The 21,289-nt window shown below is 44.8% G+C and overlaps 1 protein-coding gene across 2 annotated transcripts in view; it reads left to right on the top strand.

The window, feature by feature from the left end:
- Window positions 1–21,289, top strand: part of dlc1 (DLC1 Rho GTPase activating protein) — a 607,654-nt gene that overhangs the window by 578,872 nt on the left and 7,493 nt on the right. For both annotated transcript variants that reach the window (XM_038791122.1, XM_038791123.1), the window contains 7 exons: window positions 5,396–6,816; window positions 9,285–9,464; window positions 13,821–13,980; window positions 15,254–15,452; window positions 17,309–17,522; window positions 18,671–18,785; window positions 20,179–20,400. In XM_038791122.1, the coding sequence (XP_038647050.1) occupies window positions 5,396–6,816; window positions 9,285–9,464; window positions 13,821–13,980; window positions 15,254–15,452; window positions 17,309–17,522; window positions 18,671–18,785; window positions 20,179–20,400 (2,511 nt within the window). The remainder of the gene's footprint in view (window positions 1–5,395; window positions 6,817–9,284; window positions 9,465–13,820; window positions 13,981–15,253; window positions 15,453–17,308; window positions 17,523–18,670; window positions 18,786–20,178; window positions 20,401–21,289) is intronic.

The raw sequence follows: 21,289 nt of genomic DNA on the forward strand, positions 1-21,289 counted from the left end.
TCTAATCATGGCATTTGTGTGGGGGAGGCAAGAACCCGAGAATTCCCAGGCCTGGCTCTACCGAACCTACAATACTACCGCTAGGCAGCAACGGCAGAAAAAGTGAGGGGATGGGTACAAGAACCCGACACAGATTGGGTACAAACGGAGGAGGCATCCTGTAAAGGAACAACCCTCCGGGCCCTGGCCACAGCAACACTCCCATCCTCAACAAGGTACACAACGAACCCAGTGGTAGCGGCCACGCTGAGAACGTGGACCCAGTTGATACAGCACTCCGGGATAACCAAAATGTCCCTTATGGGCCCCATCTGCAGCAATCACAGATTCTCCGCAACCATTCTAGATACCACCTTCAAAAGATGGAGGCGGGGCGCGGGCACACAGACGGTCGGGGTCTTCTACATAGGGCGCAGACTGGCGACACTGGACGAACTGACAGGAAGTGGAAACTAGCAAGAGGACAGGAATTGAGACACCTCCAAATATAGCACTTCCTCCGCAAAGAGACAGTAGGATACCCTGGGGCCCCAGAAACCACACTGCTAGAGGACCTGATAGGCACAAGCAGTGAGAAGGGGGGGGCTATGTGAGAAAATATACGGACAGCTACTGGACAGAGCCCGAACCCCACTGGACGGGACCAGACAAAAATGGGAGGACGAACTGGGGACAGAAGTAGGATGGGGACTCTGGAGCGAAGCACTGAGCAGGGTGAGCTCCACCTCCTCCTGCGCAGGGCTAAGCCTAATGCAGCTCAAAGTGGGGCACAGAGCGCACCTGACCAGAACCCGAATGAGCAGGTTCTTCCCGGAGGTGGAGGATAAATGTGAACGGTGTCAGAGGGGCCCGGCCAACCACACCAACATGTTTTGGGCTTGCCCCAAGCTTGCTGGGTTCTGGACAGCCTTCTCCGAGGCAATGTGCAAGGTTGTGTGGGTGAGGGTGAAGCCATGCCCAATAGTGGCAATCATCGGGGTGTCAGAGCAGCCAGAGCTACACATGGGGAAGGGGGCCAACGCCCTCGCTTTCGCTTCCCTAATCACATGCCGGAGAATCCTGCTCGGCTGGCGATCGGCAGCACCACCCACAGCTGCAGACTGGCTCGCTGACCTCTCGGAATTCTCCACCTGGAGAAGATCAAGTACGCCATCCGAGGGTCGGAGGAAGGCGTCCTGGATACTTGGGGGCAGATCATATAGAATCATATAGAACAGTACAGCACAGAACAGGCCCTTCGGCCCTCAATGTTGTGCCGAGCCATGATCACCCTACTCAAACCCACATATCCACCCTATACCCGTAACCCAACAACCCCCCCCCCCCCCCCCCCCCCCCTTAACCTTACATTTATTAGGACACTACGGGCAATTTAGCATGGCCAATCCACCTAACCCGCACATCTTTGGACTGTGGGAGGAAACCGGAGCACCCGGGGGAAACCCACGCACACAGGGGGAGAACGTGCAGACTCCGCACAGACAGTGACCCAGCCGGGAATCGAACCTGGGACCCTGGAGCTGTGAAGCATTTATGCTAACCACCATGCTACCCTGCTGCCCCTGCTGCCGGCCTGTTCCAAAACCTGTTCGAGGCCGGCAACGAGGAGTAAGACGGGGAAAAAAACCCACAAAAAGATGAAGAACCAAAGGACTGCGCAACCAAGATTACATTGTTGGAAATACCTCTCTTTTTGTGAGCTCATCAAAAGCAGTCAATGCCCCATCAAATTGTTCTGGAATGTTTTGCACCTCAAAACACCTTCCTGCCACCATCCCATAACTCTTCAGTCCACTACTAATTAGTGATAGGGAGTGCCAAGGCAATGGAGGGCTTTAAAAACAGGGACGAGACTTCTCAAGTTGCTTAACCAGGAGTCAATGTAGCACAACAAAAGCGGAAGAGTAAGTGAATGGGACTTGCTGTGAATTAGGGTACGGCAGCAAAGCTTTGGGTGACCTCAGGTTCAGGGAGAGTGGAAGATCAGAAGTTGGAACAAAGAATTACCATTCTGCACATTTAATTTAATTTGCTCCTGCTCTTAGTCTGTGAATTTGACTACTTCCATAGTGAAGCTAGTGTTCAGTGGGCCAAGGGGACCAACAAACGCCCTTGCTGATGTGTAAATGGATGAGGGAAAGCGATTGCCTGCTCATTCCTTTTGGTGCCGCCCTGCCTCAAATAGGAATGCATTTTAGCGTGCTTGAAAGTTCTTGGCCTTCTGTCTTTCTCTTGTCAGATTATGGTATTTAGTCATCAGCAAGCTACTGTGATTTGAGATTGGGGCAGATAAAAGAGCACATAGGTATTTGCTTCTGTAAATATAGTTTTGTAAAACAAGTGTACTACATAATGTAATCTGAACTACCATCTAACTTCAGTACATACAGATTCTGAGATCAAAGCTCTATCTCAGTTTAAGGTCCTCATTACTTCTTACACAGTGTAAACATCAATAAAGGATGGTTTTGAAAAAAAGAATGTGTACCTCATTGCAGTTCTGTTTGCTGGACGTGACATTATTCAAAAACCTTGTAGCCTCTGTCTTCCTAGCGCATTTAAAACATTACTGGAGAAATGCTTACCGTTGTGCTTCTCAAAGTCCTCGAATTGACATCTTGAAATATTCCTGGATTTGAAATGAAAATCGCTTATTGTCACGAGTAGGCTTCAAATGAAGTTACTGTGAAAAGCCCCTAGTCGCCACATTCCGGCGCCTGTTCGGGGAGGCTGTTACGGGAATCGAACCATGCTGCTGGCTTGCCTTGGTCTGCTTTCAAAGCCAGCGATTAGCCCTGTGAGCTAAATATAAAAGCAATCACTTTGTTCTGAAGAATAAATAGACCAAGAAAAAGAGCAGATTGTCAAAGGTAGTCTATGATTATATGAATACTGACAATCTTAAAAAGACAGTTAAATCAATAGTACTTGACAAATTCATACCATCCGTCCAATATTTTAACAGAATAATTCAATCATTCACTTTAATAATGTTGGGGTGGGGGGATAGGGAATCAATTCAGAGGGAAATGACTTGCATATTGTAACCACCGCATATACCCTTGTTGAATGTACAATGTGTAAAATGTAGAAACTTCAATAAAAACAATAATGTCATGCCAATGCATGACGTATTTATCTGATCCTTATTAATTGCCATTTTTAGTCCCAAATGATATTTAGATAAGAATTTTTTCCATTTGTTTTTCCTCATCAATTTTCTTCTCATTTCTCTATTCCTGAATACATTGATTAATATTTTAGTGAGTTTGGTTTCAAAAGTAGAAATTGACTTCCACTCCCTTGTTGAAGTGGCCATATGAGCCTTGGCTGGGCGTAACATGAACATAAAATTGTAACGAGACTAGGGGCGATTTAGTCTGTAGCATCAGCCTCTTGTCAATAAACGAGTAGACGCTAGAAGTTAGAAAGATAGTTGACAATATTAAACTATTTTAAACCTCAAGCAAAATATAGATTTTTAAATTAGAAGTCATTTAATGCCAGTAAGTCGCTTTACAATTTATAGAAACCTGGCTTCATAATTGTTGGTGCTTGATGTCTGAGAATGGTAATTAGACACAGTGTTAAATTACAGAGCACTGGGTCAGATCTGAAACTCCCCAGGTTAGCTTTGCAGTGTCATCTGTAACAGGCGACAGGGGAGGACCCTAGGGCACGAACTGTGGAGATTTAATGGCCATGTGTCGCCATCTCATTAGTCACAGTTGGAAGATACAGAAGTCCTGAGACAAGCGCTATAATAGTCAAAATTGGATAAGGCTTTGAGATACGTTCGTAATTACCATTCAGGGAATTATAAAACAAGGTAGCTGTTAGAAGGGGCTTGGGTAATTTGTGAAACTGCATCCAGTACTTTGTTCCCTTACTAGCATTCATTAGTGCTGGGGAATGAGAAATGTTTTCTCTCTATAGTTGGGGCAGTCAAAATGTTAAAATGTTGACTGTCTGTGGCAATTGCTGTGACAAACAGCATCAAGCCTCAGAAACACAACCCCATTTATTAGACTCCGGTCCAATCAGGAATTCAGTGGAAAAGAGAATGCTATAAAATGCACAGCTGCCATTCTGGATCTAAACTGTAAATTTTATACAGGACCCTTTCATCAAAACCAGTTACTAGGTTGAGCAGGATTCTCCAGTCCTCCAGCCATGGGTTTCTCAGCCCCGCTCGGCTCCCAGGCGGGGAGATTCTATCTTCTCGCCGCTTGTCCTGGGATTTCCCATTGTAGCCATTCCACGGTGCCGGGAAACCCGTGGGCGGGTGTGCATTGCCGGCGAGAAAAGTGAATCACACGGCCGGAGAATTCCGGCTGTTGTCTTTATCTCCGCAAGTCTCTCTGGAGACGAGTTTTCTTGGAATTGCTGTAACTTCGCCCTGAAATAAACCAGGTTTCCGCTGAAGTTACAGAGACAAACGAAGGACATTCCCAATTTAGGCATCCAAAAGTAATGTGTAAAATAAAGTGCAGTGATGAGGGGCGGGATTCTCCCCTACACGGTGGGGCGGAGGGTCAGGCATATTGGAGTGGTGTTAACCACTCCGGCGTCAGGCCTCCCCTAGGGGCCAAGCCCTCACATTGAATGAATGGCCTTTGGTGCCACGCCAGCCGGGGCCGAAAGGACTTCACCGGCTGGCGTAAGTCCGCGCATGCACCAGAGCGTCAGCGGCTGCTGATGTCATCCCGGCGCATGCGCAGGGGAGGGGGTCTCTTCCGCGTCCGCCATGGTGAAGACCATGGCGAAGGCGGAAGAAAAAGAGTGCTCCCACGGCACAGGCCCGCCGGCCGTTCGGTGGGCCCTGATCGCTGGCCAGGCAACCATGGGGGCACCCCCCGGGGTCAGATCGCCCCGTGCCCCCCCCCCCCCCCCCCCCCCCCCAAGGACCCCAGCACCCGCCCGCGCCGCCAATCCCACCGGTACCAGAGGTGGTTTAATTCAGGCCGGTGGATTGTCAGTGGCGGGACTTCGGGCCATCGTGGGCCAGAGAATCGCCGCGGGGGGGCCCACCGACTGGCGCGGCACGATTCCCGCCCCGCCAATTCTCGGGTGACGGAGAATTCGGGACACGGCGGTGGCGGGATTGACGCTGGCCCCGGGCGATTCTCCGACCCGGTGGGGGGTCGGAGAATCCCACCCCAGAAGTATAAAAATTCACTCAATTTTGTTTATTCAGCACAAGGGACCCAGTAAATTGGGTTTAATTTGTTTTCTAACAATAAGGCTGTATATTAATAATATGTATAACTCGAGGGGCCGATTGGCCTACTTCTCCTAATGTTCGTATGCATATTTACATCTAAATTTATCTCGGCACTTGTGCATGTAAAATATCTGCTACAAACTCTCCCTAACAGCTCACATTTCCTTTCAGAGTGAAGATTCTGATGAAGATGAGCCTTGTGCTATCAGTGGGAGATGGACCTTCCAGAGGGACAGCAAACGATGGTCACGGTTGGAGGAATTTAACGTTTTCTCACCAGCAGAAGTTACAAATGGCATCTCCGCTGATGAAGCTTTGCTCAGGAACGCCGTGAGCAACGAAAGCGTACTAACTGACCTCAGCGAACGGCAAGAAGTGGCATCAATTCACAGTGCTAGCAGCACAGAGAGCAATGGGGCAAACTTGCCAAAGAATGTAGAGAACAGAAGGACAAATTCTGAAATCAATGTGATTTCCACGGGGACCTCTGTGACTCACGTTGAGTCATTTGGTACTCTCCCTTCACCAAAGGACCTCTCTGGTCTTACTTTCAACCTAAAAACTGAAAGGAACACAAAATCCAAGGCTAAGAGCTTCTTGAAGAGAATGGAGAGCTTGCGCATCAAAAGTTCTCACAGCAAGAAGAAACTTCCTTCAAAAAATAACCTGGTCATCAGTGGACCTGTTCTCCAGGAAGGCATTGATGAGGAAAAATTGAAGCGCCTGAACTGCATTGAGATAACTGCACTCAATGGCAACCATATGACATCTTCCACGGCACGAAACCAAAGTGTTTCTTATTCTACGCAAACAAGTAGCAGCAGCAGTCAGTCTGAGACAAGTAGCGCAGTCAGCACACCCAGTCCCATCACCAGAACTCGCAGCCACAGCACTTGCAATAAGCGAAGTGGAATGTATTTAGAAGGCTTTGACCCTTTCAGTCAATCGATGCTGAATGACACCAGAGAGCACAATTTAAAAAATGAGAAGGGTATAGAAGAGGACATCATCTTCTATATACCAGAAGATCACAAGCCAGGCACCTTTCCTAAAGCACTTTCTAATGGTAACTCTTTCCCCCCAGACAGCACCTCAATAAGCTGGCGAAATGGAACTTTTCATGGACACAGACACCGTAGCCTTACCAGAGAGAGCAGTGCCGACAGCGCAAAGGAATCTAGCTTTAGACGGAGACGAAACTCATGCAGTTCTTCCGGCAGCCGCCTTAGTATCTATGACAATGTGCCAGGGTCCCAGCTTTACTCCAGCACTGGTGATCTGGCAGATCTTGGGAATGAGGAGGACATTTTCCCAGAACTGGATGACATTCTGCACCATGTCAATGGACTACAAAGGATTGTAAACCAGTGGTCAGAAAAGCTCTCTGACGAGGGAGACTCCGATTCAGCAATGGATTCTATTTCTCCTTGCCCATCTTCACCCAAACAAATACACCTGGATATTGAAAATGGCAGGGCCTCACCTAGTGACGTTGACAGCACTGGGAACTCTATCAATGAGACAGAGGATCGATCAGTAATCCGAGAAAGGAGGGACTCCGGTGTTGGGGCATCACTGACAAGGTCTAACAGGTCAGTAAAATCATTTGTATTTGCAGTTCCCAGGTAGTAAATGACATTGTTTTAGCTCACTTACCTTTGGCGCATGCATAGACAAATGGCAGCTTTCTTTTGGCAAAGAAATACAAAAACATCCTCCTATGCTGTTAGGTTATGTCCAGGTACCTCAGCGCTAGGAAATCAGCCTTACAGGGCAGCATGGTGGCACAGTGGGTTAGCCCTGCTCCCTCATGGCGCCGAGGTCCCAGGTTCGATCCCGGCTCTGGGCCATTGTCCGTGTGGAGTTTACACGTTCTCCCCATGTTTGCGTGGGTTTCACCCCCACAACCCAAAATATATGCAGGGTAGGTGGATTAGCCACACTAAATTGTCCCTTAATTGGAAAAAAAAATTGGGTACTCTAAATTATTTTTAAAAAGGAAATCAGCCTTACACTTTGACACAATTACGAATGCTTTAATTTGGTGAATTCTGAGTAATCCTTTCAAAACAAATATATATATAAAATTAACATAAAAGCTTGAAGATTATTTTTTAATTTATATTTTTCGCAGTAGCCTGCCAAACCTGTTGCACTCACTCTGTAAATCCCATTCCCTTCAACTAGATGGATCTCCTGCTTCCAACCTTTCCCGCAATGATGCTGAAAAATATATAATCAGAGCCCATTCATTCTTGAGTTTCATACTCCTCCCGGCTGTCTCATCTCATGTACTTCCCCAAGTCAATTCCTGCTGTTTAAATGTACCTTCATTCTGTATCACTCTGTGCCATTTCCAGCCTCCTCATATTTCTCCCTCTTGCTCCCTTGGTATTCCCTGGCGCCCTACAACCGTACACTGCCAACTTTCTTTTTAACTCTGCTTGATATAGCTGGCATTTATTACCCATCCGTGATTGTCATGAAAGCTTTGTTACAGTTTGATGCAACTGAGAAACTTGCTAAAATGCTTAGAGAGCGGATAAGAATCAACCCAAGTTCTTGTGGGACTGGAGCAACATGCAAACCTGATTCAGAGTGGCAGGGACATTAGTGAGTCAGTCGGGTTTCGAAGAACAACCAGTAACTTCATGATCACTTTTTTTTACTGATGTTTCCAGATTCAAACTGTGATTGTGGGATTTGCAATAAAATTCTCTGGATTATAGGGCGGCATGTGGCACAGTGGTTGGCACTGCTGCCTACGGCACTGAGGACCCGGGTTCGATCCCAGCCCTCGGTCACTGTCTGTGAGGAGTTTGCACATTCTCTCCGTGTCTGCGTGGGTTTCACCTCCACAACCCAAAGATGTGCAGGTAGGTGGATTGGCCACGCTAAATTGCCCCTTAATTGGAAAAAAATAATTGGGTACACTAAAATTTTTTTTTTAATTCTGTGGATTATTAGTACCATAATCACTACATTAGTGCACCCATTTATGCTGTACGTCAAGTCAGGCTTTAGCCATGAATATTGCAGTTTTATCTCCAGCAAGAAGAACATAATGTTAACATTGAAACTGGGCAGACACCTGGCAGATATTAACAGTGACTGAGACGAGGTGATAAGTCTTCAGCAGAGGAATATTCAATGAATATATATGAGGAACAGTGGTAGTTCACAAGAACACAGCACAACAGAAGGAGCTCAAGGTGCTGGTGGATGCCTCGTACCTCATTGAGACTCTCATGGCAGTAAAGAAATTAAACAAGACCAAAAGAGAAACAAAAGAGAAATAAGTTTGGAACAAACGATGGAAGCAGGTAGTGTCGTCCACATTCAAAAATGGTTGGAATGTTCTAGCCCCCTTCCCCCCTGACCCCGAGGCAGATTTTCCAGCTGCGGGGGCAGCTCGCCATTGGCCGTCGCCAATATCTTCCAGTCCCCCACCGAAGTCCATGGTCATTCGCGTTGCTCGCCGATCATGCCGCCAGGGAACCCGCCACAGGGGGTCACCTTTGGCAAAACCCGGAATGTCCTGGCCATTGTGTATTGTTGGCACATTTAACTTTGGAACTGACTAAATGATCTTTTCTGATGCTACGCATTTCCTTTTCCATGAATATTGTACAGTACTGTATATTGACTCTGAGAATATTTCAGTATAAATTGAAAAATTAATTTTAATTCTGAATCCAGAATTCACTCTGGCTGAATTGATTAAATAATAACTGGTAATTTTAAAACCATTTTTAAAATATGGCCAAATTACATTGTATGGAATTAATCTGAAAGCATTGCCACTAAAGGCATCTTCTGCAATAATCTACTTTGCTTCCTGCAATCCCGAGTACATTTACAGAACTTTTGAACAGATTTTGAAGCTGTTTTAATACATAAAAGTATATTTTAAACTAATGTAGGATTGTTCACTTCCAGTTTCATGCATGTCAGTAATTCTTTTAATCCTGTTTGAGTGATTACATAAATGGGTTGCAAGACTATTACCCAAAAGTAATCAAAGTATTGACTTAATTATTATTATTGTTTAATTAAATAGGCGACAGAGATTGCGATGGGGCAGTTTCCAGATCTCTCATAGGCCAAGTTTAAATTCAGCCTCATTGCAAATCAACAGCCAATCGGTGGCACAGATGAACCTGCTGCAGAAATTCTCGCTGCTTAAGCTTACAGCCCTAATGGAGAAATATTCACCTTCCAACAAGCATGGATTTAACTGGTAGGTGTTGGAACATAGCAGAATGAAATGGATAATGTATATGGACCACTAGGTGATAATCTAATGCCAATTGATAGTTATTGAAGTCATGACCTAGACCAGGGGTGGGCAAACTACGGCCCGCGGGCCGCATGCGGCCCGCCAAAGGTATTTCTGCGGCCCACCAAGTCATTAAAAAAAAAAAAAAAAAAAATTTTTTTTTAAAAAAAATTTTTTTTTTTTTTTTTAATTTTTTAAAAAAAGTTAATGGGTGGGGGGGCTGTTGGGTTACTTACTGGTATAGGGTGGATACGTTGACTTGAGTAGGGTGATCATTGCTTGGCACAACGTCGAGGGCCGAAGGGCCTGTTCTGTGCTGTACTGTTCTATGTTCTATATGAGGCGCCCAGAATCATAACCGGGTGACGTAATTATTTTACTTAATATACTATGCGGCCCTTTGTGAATTGTGAATTTCTGAATGCGGCCCTTGCACGGAAAAGTTTGCCCACCCCTGACCTAGACAGTAAACTTTGGAATGTATGCATTGTAAATTGGTGTCATCTTGTGTTATAAGTGCAAAAAACATAGGGCCAATTGGAAGGGCCTTGTACCAAAGATCTCCCAAGAATATTTCCTGGTCTCAATAGTAAAAATAGTTAAATTTTTATTGATAGCTAAAAAATGGTCTAATGTGTAATAGCCAAGTGTTTAAATCTCAAATTCCTTTCCACAGTAACCAATTGTATCTATAGCATTCTGAGGTCAAGCCTAACTTTATGGAATCATTGTTGCAGGTGCACATTGTCAAGTTCTTGCTGTCCTTAATATCTATCAAGATTTGGGCGGTTTTGTAAGGGGCAATGAAAAGAGTGCACACTGTGTTGTAGAGAAAAACAAAACTTATTTATGTAACACCTTAACTATTACGTACAGCCAGTAGGTCTCTACTGGGTCTTCTCTACTCGGTGCCTGACTGTCCGACTCTATTTAGAGAAAGGCATGTGAAGGGTCGCCCGCCCCCTTATCGGGGGAGCTCGTATTCTACAAGCTCCACAGAGTAGTGGATCATTCCTTCCCCGTGAGGGTTATAATAGGGGGACTTTTCAATTGCAAGTGGGGATGGAAATGACTGCAGGAACAATTTGAAAATCAAGTTTACGGGCTTTGGTGGGTTGGCGGCGATATGACATTGAACAGAAATGGGGCACCTCACGCACCTCCAATTAACATCTTATTAAGCCCCTTGAGGAGCTTGTTAACAGGTGGGGTGGGGGGCGTTACGAGAAGGTCATTTGAATTTATAAATCACCAAAGCCAAACAGTTTGGTGCTGTTGTGTTTAAGCCTTTGTTTTGAATGCTGGAAACTCTTGGAATCTTCAGCGATCTTGCACCAGATCGTTTAATTTTGCCATGGAAGGGGTGTTCTGTAGCCAATCAGATTGTTATTCAGGCTGAGAATCATTCGAATACTCAACATCATTCTGCAAAAGGAAAGATTTTAAAGATATGAAAATAAACAATGGATGGATTCACACACTTGTCAAGCGATAATGTTAATGCTCCCTCCATTCATTTCAGAGGCACAACAGTGTATAAACTGTGGTGGGGAGGATATCGGAGACAAAACTAGGGTTTGGGACAGAATTTTGTCAAACAATTAGGGACATGCTACCCTCAAATTAACCTCTTTGCCATCCCCCTGCCCACCTGACCCAATGTTGTACATGACCCCTTTAGGAATAAGTAGTTTCATCCATTTTATTGCAGTGAATTACTTGACCAGTTCTCCATGAACCATACCAAAAATGGTAACTTTGTTTCAAAATCCTTTTAAAATGATGGTGTATTGTTCACAATGTTCAGCAATACTCTCATTGTCCAGCCTATTCTAAGAAATGTTTATGGCTTCAAGTATGGTTCTATCCTTCCTCTTTCTTTAACAGTAGCACTTTGTATATCTAATGGAAAGATGCCCAGTGTGTTTCTTTTTTAGACCACACAAGTGATTCAATGATTCAAGTTGCATCCTCAATGCATCCTCAATTCGTGGAGCATTTTAATACACCAGCAGTTTAACGAAATACATGAAGCGCACGCACAAATGGTGGATGTTTGGTTCTTTTCACCGGTGTTGCTTGTCAAACTGTGTTTCCCACTGGCAACATCTGAACTTTCACATCAGTTTCATATTGTCATAAACGATAGTGAACATTCTGGCTGCCTCGAGCATTAACGGAATGGAGCTCTGGTTACACAAACCCCACATTGTCGGTTTGGCTGTTCAATCCAGGGCTACAAAGAAGTGGCATCATTTCGTGAGGTAGAAGAACATTAGGTGTCATTTTGCCTGGGATACAAATCAACTAGAGATTACTTTATTTTGTTTTTTGCCCAGAGCTCAATGTTCTCATTGACAGTGGAACATGTCAGTAGTATGGCCAACAGGCCCTGGTGCTTGTTTGATGTTTCAGATTTTAAAAAAAAATTAGTATCAGATTGGATTACTGACAATTAGAGAATCAAAGCGGATATTGGTACTTCACAGAAGATGTCAGGGAGAATCTGATCCTGGCAGTGGTATAATGAAAGGAAGGCCTGCCAGGTCATTTCAAATAGTAAAAGAAAAATTCCAATTAACCCTTGCTCTGCTGATAAGTTCAGGGAAATTCCAGTATCCCTGGGGCTAATTCAATGTTTATTTATAGTTTGTGCTCTATGACGATGAACTAAACACTGATGTTACAGTGATAAAGTTACTCAAACAGCAATTCACCCTAAACTATGTAACCAGGTAAATTTTATTGGTAGGGCAAACAGACAGCTGTGAATTAACATTATTATACATCCTGACCAATTTTCTATTTCACCTACTTCAGTGCTACCGTCTGCTCTGCATCTCTACTGGCAGCTAAATTCTGCCTGAACTTTACACTAACTGAAGACCTGGAGTATCAAGCGATTTATCGATACTCCACCTGATCCTGTTCTTTTGTCATTCCCTCTCTTTCATCCTGTTACCAAATTAATCAAGACATAAATGTCTTGCTGTCTCATCCTGGCAGCATCCAAGCTAAAAATAGCTTATCATTAATGACTGCACCTGCTGACAGAATGTGCAATTATTCAGTGAGGGCAGTACCAGGATTGACTGTCACAGCTTGTGTAGTTAAAAAGCAATTTGTAAGGGCAGCCTGTGGCACAGTGGTTCGCACTGGGACTACAGCGCTGAGGACCCGGGTTCGGATCCCGGCCCTGGGTCACAGTCCATGTGCAGTTTGCACATTCTGCCCACGTCTGTGTGGGTTTCACCCCCACAACCCAAAGATGTACCGGTTAGGTGGATTGGCCACACTAAATTGCCCCTTAATTGGGAAAAGAAATAATTGGGTACTGTCATTTTTTTTTAAAAAAAGCATTTTGTGTCAAGGCTCTCCGATGATAATGTTCACTGGGTGATCTCAGGGGTGTACAAGTGCTAGTGAAACCATGCTCGAGTAAGGGCTCAGCTTCTTAAATCAAGGCCAAACATGTTGATACTGGTCTTCACTGTGGTGAAGAGTTTTGTCCCCACTGAACCCCTTCAGATGACAGGAGAACTACAATGCATAACTTGTAGAATTGCAGGCCAAGCATGCACTGCCCGAAATAATTAGCCTGGCAATGGTCAAATATAATTTTCTCCATTCTCTCTCTGAGGGTCTTCGAGCATTGAACCAGGTTACTGCTTGTATAGATGCAACTTTTTAAAAAAATAATTTTTATTGGAATTTTTTACAGAAAATATAACAAGTATAGCAAAAAGCAGTAATATGCAACTAACAGCCCCATAACACCCACAATTCCCCCCATACCGTAACATCACATGTATCACACTCCCCCCACCCACCCCCAAACAAGAGAACTTAACCGTAAATTAAAATTAAATAAATCAAATTTAAATAAAATAAGCCAACATAATCAACGTCCCCCCCCCCCCCCCCCCCCCCCCCCCCCCCCCCCCCCCCGTCCCCCCCCCCCCCGGGTTGCTGCTGCTACTGTCCCAGTACCTATCGTTGAGCCAGAAAGTCGAGGAAAGGTTGCCACCGTTTAAAGAACCCTTGCACTGATCTTCTCAGGGCGAATTTAACCTTCTCAAGCTTAATGAAGCCCGCCATGTCATTGATCCAGGTCTCCACGCTTGGGGGCCTCGTGTCCTTCCACTGTAGCAAAATCCTTCGCCGGGCTACTAGGGACGCAAAGGCCAGCACACTGGCCTCTTTCGCCTCCTGCACTCCCAGTATAGATGCAACTTTATGCCCAATCAATTGAGCTCAATTGCAAGTGTGTAAGAGATGCATTGGTATTCATTCTGGTCCCTGTACACTTTTTTTCAGGGCTGTGCCCAAGTTCATGAAGAGGATCAAGGTTCCAGACTACAAGGACAGGAATGTTTTTGGGGTTCCTCTGCTTGTGAATGTCCAACGTTCAGGACACCCTCTCCCTCAGAGTATTCAGCAGGCCATGCGCTACCTCCGCAACCAGTGTTTGGACCAGGTCAGTGCCGTACTGTAGAGATTGTGAAAAAGGAGGCCCGATTTAACGTGCAAAAAAAGAAAGTCCCGTTTTGGGTGCCGAGAACGACCCACTATTTAGTTTTCATAGAATTTACAGTGCAGAAAGAGGCCATTCTGCACCAGCCCTGGAAAGAGCACCCTACTTAGGCTCACGCCTCCACCCTATTCCCGTAACCCAGTAACCCACCTAACCATTTGGACACTTAAGAGGCAATTTAGCATGGCCAATCCACCTAACTGCATATCCTTGGACTGTGGGAGGAAACCGCAGCACCCAGAGGAAACCCACGCAGACACAGGGAAACGTGCAGACTCTACATAGACAGTCCCGAGTCCAGGGAGAAAATGCCTTTGCCGTCACACAAGATCGTTCAGTGGCATCAATGAATCACCTGAAGTCTGAGATGTCACAGTCCAGTCAGCACATCCCCATCAGTGCTTGAGGATAAGAAGGACAGGGTGGATGAATCCCATGCTGCCATTTCCTGCGATGCCTCTTTAAGGGATGGCTTCTCTGCACCTCAGTCGTGCTCTCCCCCTTTAAATTTTGGACCCAGTGCTTATGGGTTCTGAATTTCCTGCCCGAAGAGTCAGCTCAGCAAGGTGTTGCAGAGAGAAAGCGTCTCCCAAGATCACGGCAATGCCCTGTGACTCAGTCTCCTGGAAGTGCAAGGCACTCTCAAGGTGAGTCAAGGAAGTCACATATCAGTAACAGGCTTTCATTGGACAGGTTACTGAAGGCTCGAGAGACACCTGTGAGTTTCACTAAATCAAGAAGGCAGCATTGTATTTAACTTGAATGCAAGTGGGAAATTAAGCATGTAGATGAGCTTCCGGCAGCTAACTAGTGAGTTTTCAGTTTTGTTACCTTCCCAGCTCTAATTTAATCACTTACAGTGTCCCGCCGCTGGCAGTATAATGCGTGCCCTCCCATGAAAATCTCTGTACGTGTCTGCCATTTTGCCTGCTTCAGCAGGCTCCACAAAATCCAGTCCATTATTCTTAATGTTGGCAACAGTGGATTGCTGTATGTATTATTGTAAGTATTTGCAGTAAGAAAATTAATGTGTGATAGTTATCGTTTAATTTTATTGGAGGGATTTATCTTGTTGCAATCTGCACCTGCAATGTATACTTAAGACTGACAAAAGGGCTTTGCTGATAGAATGCCCCTCGCTTTTTATTCTGAAGTTATTGTCGGCTGTTCTTTACAAATTAGTTTAAAGTAACATTTTAATATTTTTAATAAACAGGTTGGGTTATTCCGAAAGTCTGGAGTAAAGTCTCGAATCCAAGCCTTGCGGCAGATGAATGAGACTTGTACAGATAGTGTGAACTATGAAGGCCAGTCCGCATATGACGTAGCAGACATGCTTAAACAGTATTTTCGAGATCTGCCTGAGCCACTGATGACCAGTAAACTCTCCGAAACATTTCTACAAATCTACCAATGTAAGTAATAGCAGAAGTTTCCAGATCTAAATACACTGGATTGTCTTTGTCTTTGATTAGTGGCTGAAAGCAAATTTTAAATCAGGAGATACTAACATTATATGGCATAAGCTCTGAAAACCCAAGACTGTTCCCTGCCCCTTACAAGGCTTTCAACACGAGGCTCGGGGGGGGGGGGGGGGGGGGGGCAAGGTCATAGTTCAACAACATGCACGTGCTTTAGTACATGGTGTATGGTTTTTCCCTCTCTCTCTCCCCGAGAGCCTGGACCTCTGGAGAGTAATTTGTTTTTGATTTTGGTTAATGGTTTGATGGCGTTTTCCCTTGTAGAAAGAGGGTGCTGCGGGAAATGGCAGTAGTCTCATTGTGGGGACTCTCCAGTTGGATTTACAGGCATCTTTGGGAGGGGACATCCATATGCAATTCCAGCCTGCCAAAGATATTGAAATCATAGGACCTTCACTGACCGTGCAAACTTTGCCTGGGTCCAGCTGAATTCTGGGACTACTGTCTTAGGATTCAGTGTTTTCTTTGTAGAAATGGAGAGGCCATGCTTTATTTTCTACACAATCATTTCCTGAACATAATTTATTTTATGTGCTGCTAGAAGTAAACATTTATCCTGGTATTTCTGAAATTCATAAAAGTTGCCATTTCATAATTTGATAAGTTCTCTCTGACAAGTCTGCGAAGATGACCGCTTCCGAGGGTGTTCAGGGTGGTGTGATTTCGTAAACAATTTATGGGTGTAAAGATCCTAGAGGTCATTGTTTAAATGACCCTGCAGATTCATTTCCATTCCCATGTAAATATTCCGAGAGTGTTCTATTTTGAGCTGGTGCATGTTACGAAGATGTGTATTTTGAGGAACCTTTACATTTTGTGATAATATTTGGTTTGATGATAATTGCTCTCTGTATCAGGACATTGTTGAAGTGTTCTGCCTGAAAGAGTTTGCATGTATTTTCCGCTCAGCTCATAGCACAAGGAAAACAAAGTAACCCTACATGTCCCATCAATCACCATGTGCTTCAGCACCCTTGGCCTCCTGACAGAAACATAAACTAATCGTGCGTTTAAGAACTGAGAAGGAAGTTGTTTCATTCTGTTTGGGATAAACTAACATAAGTTGAATTTCAGTTGAGCTTATTCTGAGCTCTGTGGTAAAAGGGTATCTTGGCTTCCCTTTCTGTTCAAAATAAAACATCATGTTAACAAAGGCACGAGATAAGGTAACTGTTGAAATTGCATCAAATGATAGAAATACTTCTTGCTTTCTACTCTGTTCCCTGTCTCCTCTCCTGAAGTCAAAAGCAGGAAAGTGGTTGATGTTGTTTTTCACCGACTTGGCCTGACTGAGATCAGCTCATTTTGAAGGCCCAGAAATCAAAATGTTTTTCTACCTGAACAGTGTATTTTTTTATTTGCTTTGGTTAAGGTGCTATGCACATTCCAGTTGTTATTTCTAAAGCAGGTACTTTCTAGGTGCAATGTTTCAGTTCCAACAGGGCACTGCATTTACCAACTTAGACTCAAAGTGGCTTGGTTGCAGCTTGAAAAGGATGCATCGGTTTCCATTTTCATTTCCTTCACCAGACCTCCTTGTGGAGACTTGCTGGTGTCATTGCCCAAGTTACGAACTTTGGATAACTTTGCGCTCAAGCCGATTAGTAAATGTGCACTGAGCAGCTGGCATTGTATCTCAAGTTGGTTCATTGTACACGAAGCCCGTGGAGATACTGTATTCCAATAAGGGGCTTTATAAAATGCAAGTTTTCTTTCTTAGACCATAAAGCACCGTCAACTTTTTCTCCTCCAAGTCTGAAAAGTAAAATGAGAATAATTTTATTCTGCAGATGTCCCAAAGGATCAACGTTTCCAAGCAATTCAAGCTGGCATCATGCTACTGCCTGATGAGAATCGCGAGGCCCTGCAGACTCTCCTCTATTTCCTGAGTGATGTCGTGGCTGTTGTGGAAGAAAACCAGATGACACCTACAAACCTCGCCGTGTGCCTGGCCCCTTCGCTGTTCCACCTCAATACTCTGAAGAGAGAAAACTCCTCTCCCAGGTACTGCTTCCTTCCGAGGCACAGGGGTTGTATGTATTTTAAATTTTTTGTAAAAATTGGGCAAGATTTTGCAGCTCCTCTTACTGGCAGGAACTTCCAATCCCACCAAAGTCAGTAAACTTTTGGCTGCCTCTCTGCATCTGCCATACTCTTCCGAGAGTAACTAGTTTTCTGGACACAAGGATAGGAGATGAATAATACACACCCACACATACACACAGGAAGATCTGATGTATACAGATACACAGGAGACAGGTAACACACAGATAAGATCGGGATAGATCTTACCTTGATTATGTGCACTTGTGTAAAATGGGTGACTTAAATCAAAATAAAGATCATGAGCCGCATTAAACTGGCTAGCAAGGCCAGTAATAAACCCACTGCACATTTGCAAGGGGAGGTCAGTGAAATATTTCAAAAGATGCATATGGAGACCAGCAACACAAATCCACATACAAGGGAAGATCAGTAATCCCTGCAGCAGAATTGCAGGTGATTTTCATTTTGCACTATAATTTCTGCAGAAGAGTTGCAGAAAACTCAAAACAAACAGCATAAATGTGGAAATTCACCTCTTTGGTTTTCAATGCACCATCGAGAGATCGGGAAAATTCATTATGTAAACACCAGGAAATAGCTGTCAGACTCCCTAATTAACACAGCACCGGTGTAAAAGTGCCTTTTTATATGGTGTCCTTCTAATTATTTGTTGTGTGGAACTATTGTGTAAAGTTGTCATCTATCAATGGGCAGACCTGATGAGGACCCGTTCCACAATGTCACTTTAAGTACTCTCCTCGTGCTGCACCACTGCCTCAAAGACCTGAATTATAAAAAAACCTTGACCTTGCCACGCAGTCTACTATCTAATTTAAAGACAAGTCGCATTCAGCACAGCTCCTAAAGCAGAGACAAATTGCTGTTTGCTTACTGGAGTGAAAGGATTTTTACTCCCATGCAAGTTAAGTGTGTGCCATAAATTGCGTGCCCTCATCGTTGATCCTTGTGCAAGTTTTACAAGGTTTGCTGCTGTTTAATGATCCTTTTGTAAAACTCCACAAATACCTGTGCTGGCACCGAAGTGTCTGTGCTATTGTCCATTAGTCATTTATGTATTAATGAGACCTTGTTTCTTTTTAATCCAGAGTGATACAGAGGAAACAAAGTTTAGGAAAACCTGATCAGAAGGACCTGAATGAAAACTTGGCTGCTACCCAAGGCCTTGCCCACATGATCGCCGAGTGCAAGAAGCTTTTCAAGGTGTGCTTTGTTTGCCATTGTTCATTTTTATTTCGGACCCAGTAAATACTCGGGGCAGGGTTTTCTGGCCTTTCCTGCTGGTAGGATCTTGTGGTCCCACGAAAGGTGCCCCCCCCCCCCCCCCCCCCATGGTGGGTTCCCCGGGGCGGGTGAGCCACACAAAACGGCGTGACCATCAGCAGGACCAGAAGAGCTGGCCCAAGGCAGGCCTCCTTCGCTGCTGGAAAACATACCATGGGATGGCCAGACACTCTCGCCGTTGGTCAAGTGTTTGAAACATGACATGTTAGATTTTGCTCTTCACTATGCCCAAATCCCAAAATGTAGGCAGAGGCCTGTTGAGCCTGACGTCCCCTATATATGCTGCCCATGGGTTTTCTAGAGTAGACAGAAATGGGCATAACTGCCATGGGTGAAATCCCAATGTAACCATGCCAGATGTGACAGGATAGGCCATTCTGACCCTCTCCCAAACGGAGAGGTGCTCCCAAAATCTGGCATTTGGCAGCAGGGTTCCAGGAACATCCTAAAGATTTCCACAAATAATAGGACTTTTGAATATTTTACCTGTGCACCAACCTCCATGACATTACAACAGCAGTCTGACAGTCACAATACCAGTCACCAGAATCACAGATTTCCTGTTCCCTGATCCCATGCAAGGCTATACCAATCTCTCTGAAACTCCTTTTAGACTGTGATGAACCACTCTTATGTTAAGAACATTTGCAAGAATTACCAAAAGCTTTCGAAGTTGCTGTGTAAATAATTTGTCTTTGGGAGTGGGTGTGTGTCGGAAAGTTTTTTAAAAATACACCTTGGACACAGGGCCGGTGAACAGAGGCAGACTTTCTGCCCAGCCGACCCCTGCAGCTAACATCTTCTGCATTCTTTCCGGGGTAACATGGCCTGACTCCCACAGAACCCCCGCCACCCTGGAACAAACATCACACTTCCAGGAGGGGTTTGTGGAGCTGTCCCGACTCTGTGCTCCCGACCTGGGAACGAAAACCCAGGCCTAAGTTTTTCACAGTTACTTCATTGGAGTCTTAATGTAAGCCTACTTGGGAAAATATAGATTATTATTATTATTATTATTATTATTATTATTATGTAACTGCACTCTGAAAGGATGCCTTTTTTATATTGACAAGCTGCTTTTACATTGGCAACATTTAGTTTGGATTGCAGGAGCTGAGTCCAGTTTCCTTACCTTGTCAGCAGATTCCTAGACTCAGTGTTGATAGCTTACCATCGGGACAAGGGAGCCAGTTTAATCAGTATAAACTGGTCATAGATGCTGAACATCCAATGTGAAACTAAACAGGAGTAATATAAATTCAGGGATATTTTTTGACACTATTATAAGTGTGGCCAAATTTTTATTCCTTAGATTCCGGAGGAAATGATGAGCCATTGCCGCAACTCCTACATGGAACAGGATTTGCAGCCAGTCAGTTTGGAAGAGCTGGGCAAAACCAGTCAGGGTGAATCCTCTGACTTCCGAGCTCATCTGCAGAACTACATCAATGTTCTGCTGAAGGAGGCCAAAGATAAGTTTAAAGGCTGGGTCAACTGTTCAACATCAGAATCGGCGGAGCTGGCCTACAAAAAGGTGATTACAATTGTTTAAAATGGAATGCCGCAGCAGACTACAATCATGGTCAACGTTGGCAGCACAAACTGGCTATGTGAATATAGTGTGTATGTCTCTGTGTCAGAGCTTTGTTTAAAAAGAAAAAGGCGATGGACAGTGAAAATCGTTTCAAAGGTGGAGAGTACAGGCAATGTAAATGAATATTTGAAGTGAATTAGCCATTTTCAGCAAGGAGTGGAAGAAGGTTCTGGAATTCCACAGGGAAAAGTCCTGATGGCAATGGAAGGATTTTGCTTTCAGCCTTCCATCGCTGACCCTCACTGGAGTTCAGACCCAATGAACTCAATCCATGCAAACCTCATCCCCTTGCACAGAACTAAAATGTAACTCACAGTGAGTCACCAGGAGCGAAACCGCTATGTCGGGAGAATTTCAGGAGAGGCTCGAAACTGGATTCGTGCTGGGTGCCAAAGAGATTTGACATCACAAGCCCTCCCTAGCTGGGCGTGAACCAGATTAGCACATTAAAATTCTAATTTAAATAATGCAGGATTGGCTTTAAGGCGAATCCTTCTGGCTCCTGCAATTTTCCCACCCACCAGCGCTCGTGAAGCCAGCATGGATCACTACTGGTCACCACAAATAAAGATCAGATGTGATGACCACACTGGGAGTTCGGAGGCAATTGAAATCCCAGGGTGGCTGGGGCCATGGCAGAGCAGTGCCTGGGCACTGCCCCCTGGCTTCCTGGCACTGCCAAGGTGTCAGTGGGCAATGTGAAGGGGTGGGGCCTTATGGGGATGAGCCCTAATGGAGAGGAAGCATGAGCATGATGGGGACAGGACCTTTGGGGATCCCGTAGTGGGGTGCCACTCCTGGGGGGCTGCTGGTATCTATGATCCGAGGG

This window comes from Scyliorhinus canicula, chromosome 3 (genome assembly GCF_902713615.1).
Source record: "Scyliorhinus canicula chromosome 3, sScyCan1.1, whole genome shotgun sequence".
NCBI lineage: Eukaryota > Metazoa > Chordata > Chondrichthyes > Carcharhiniformes > Scyliorhinidae > Scyliorhinus > Scyliorhinus canicula.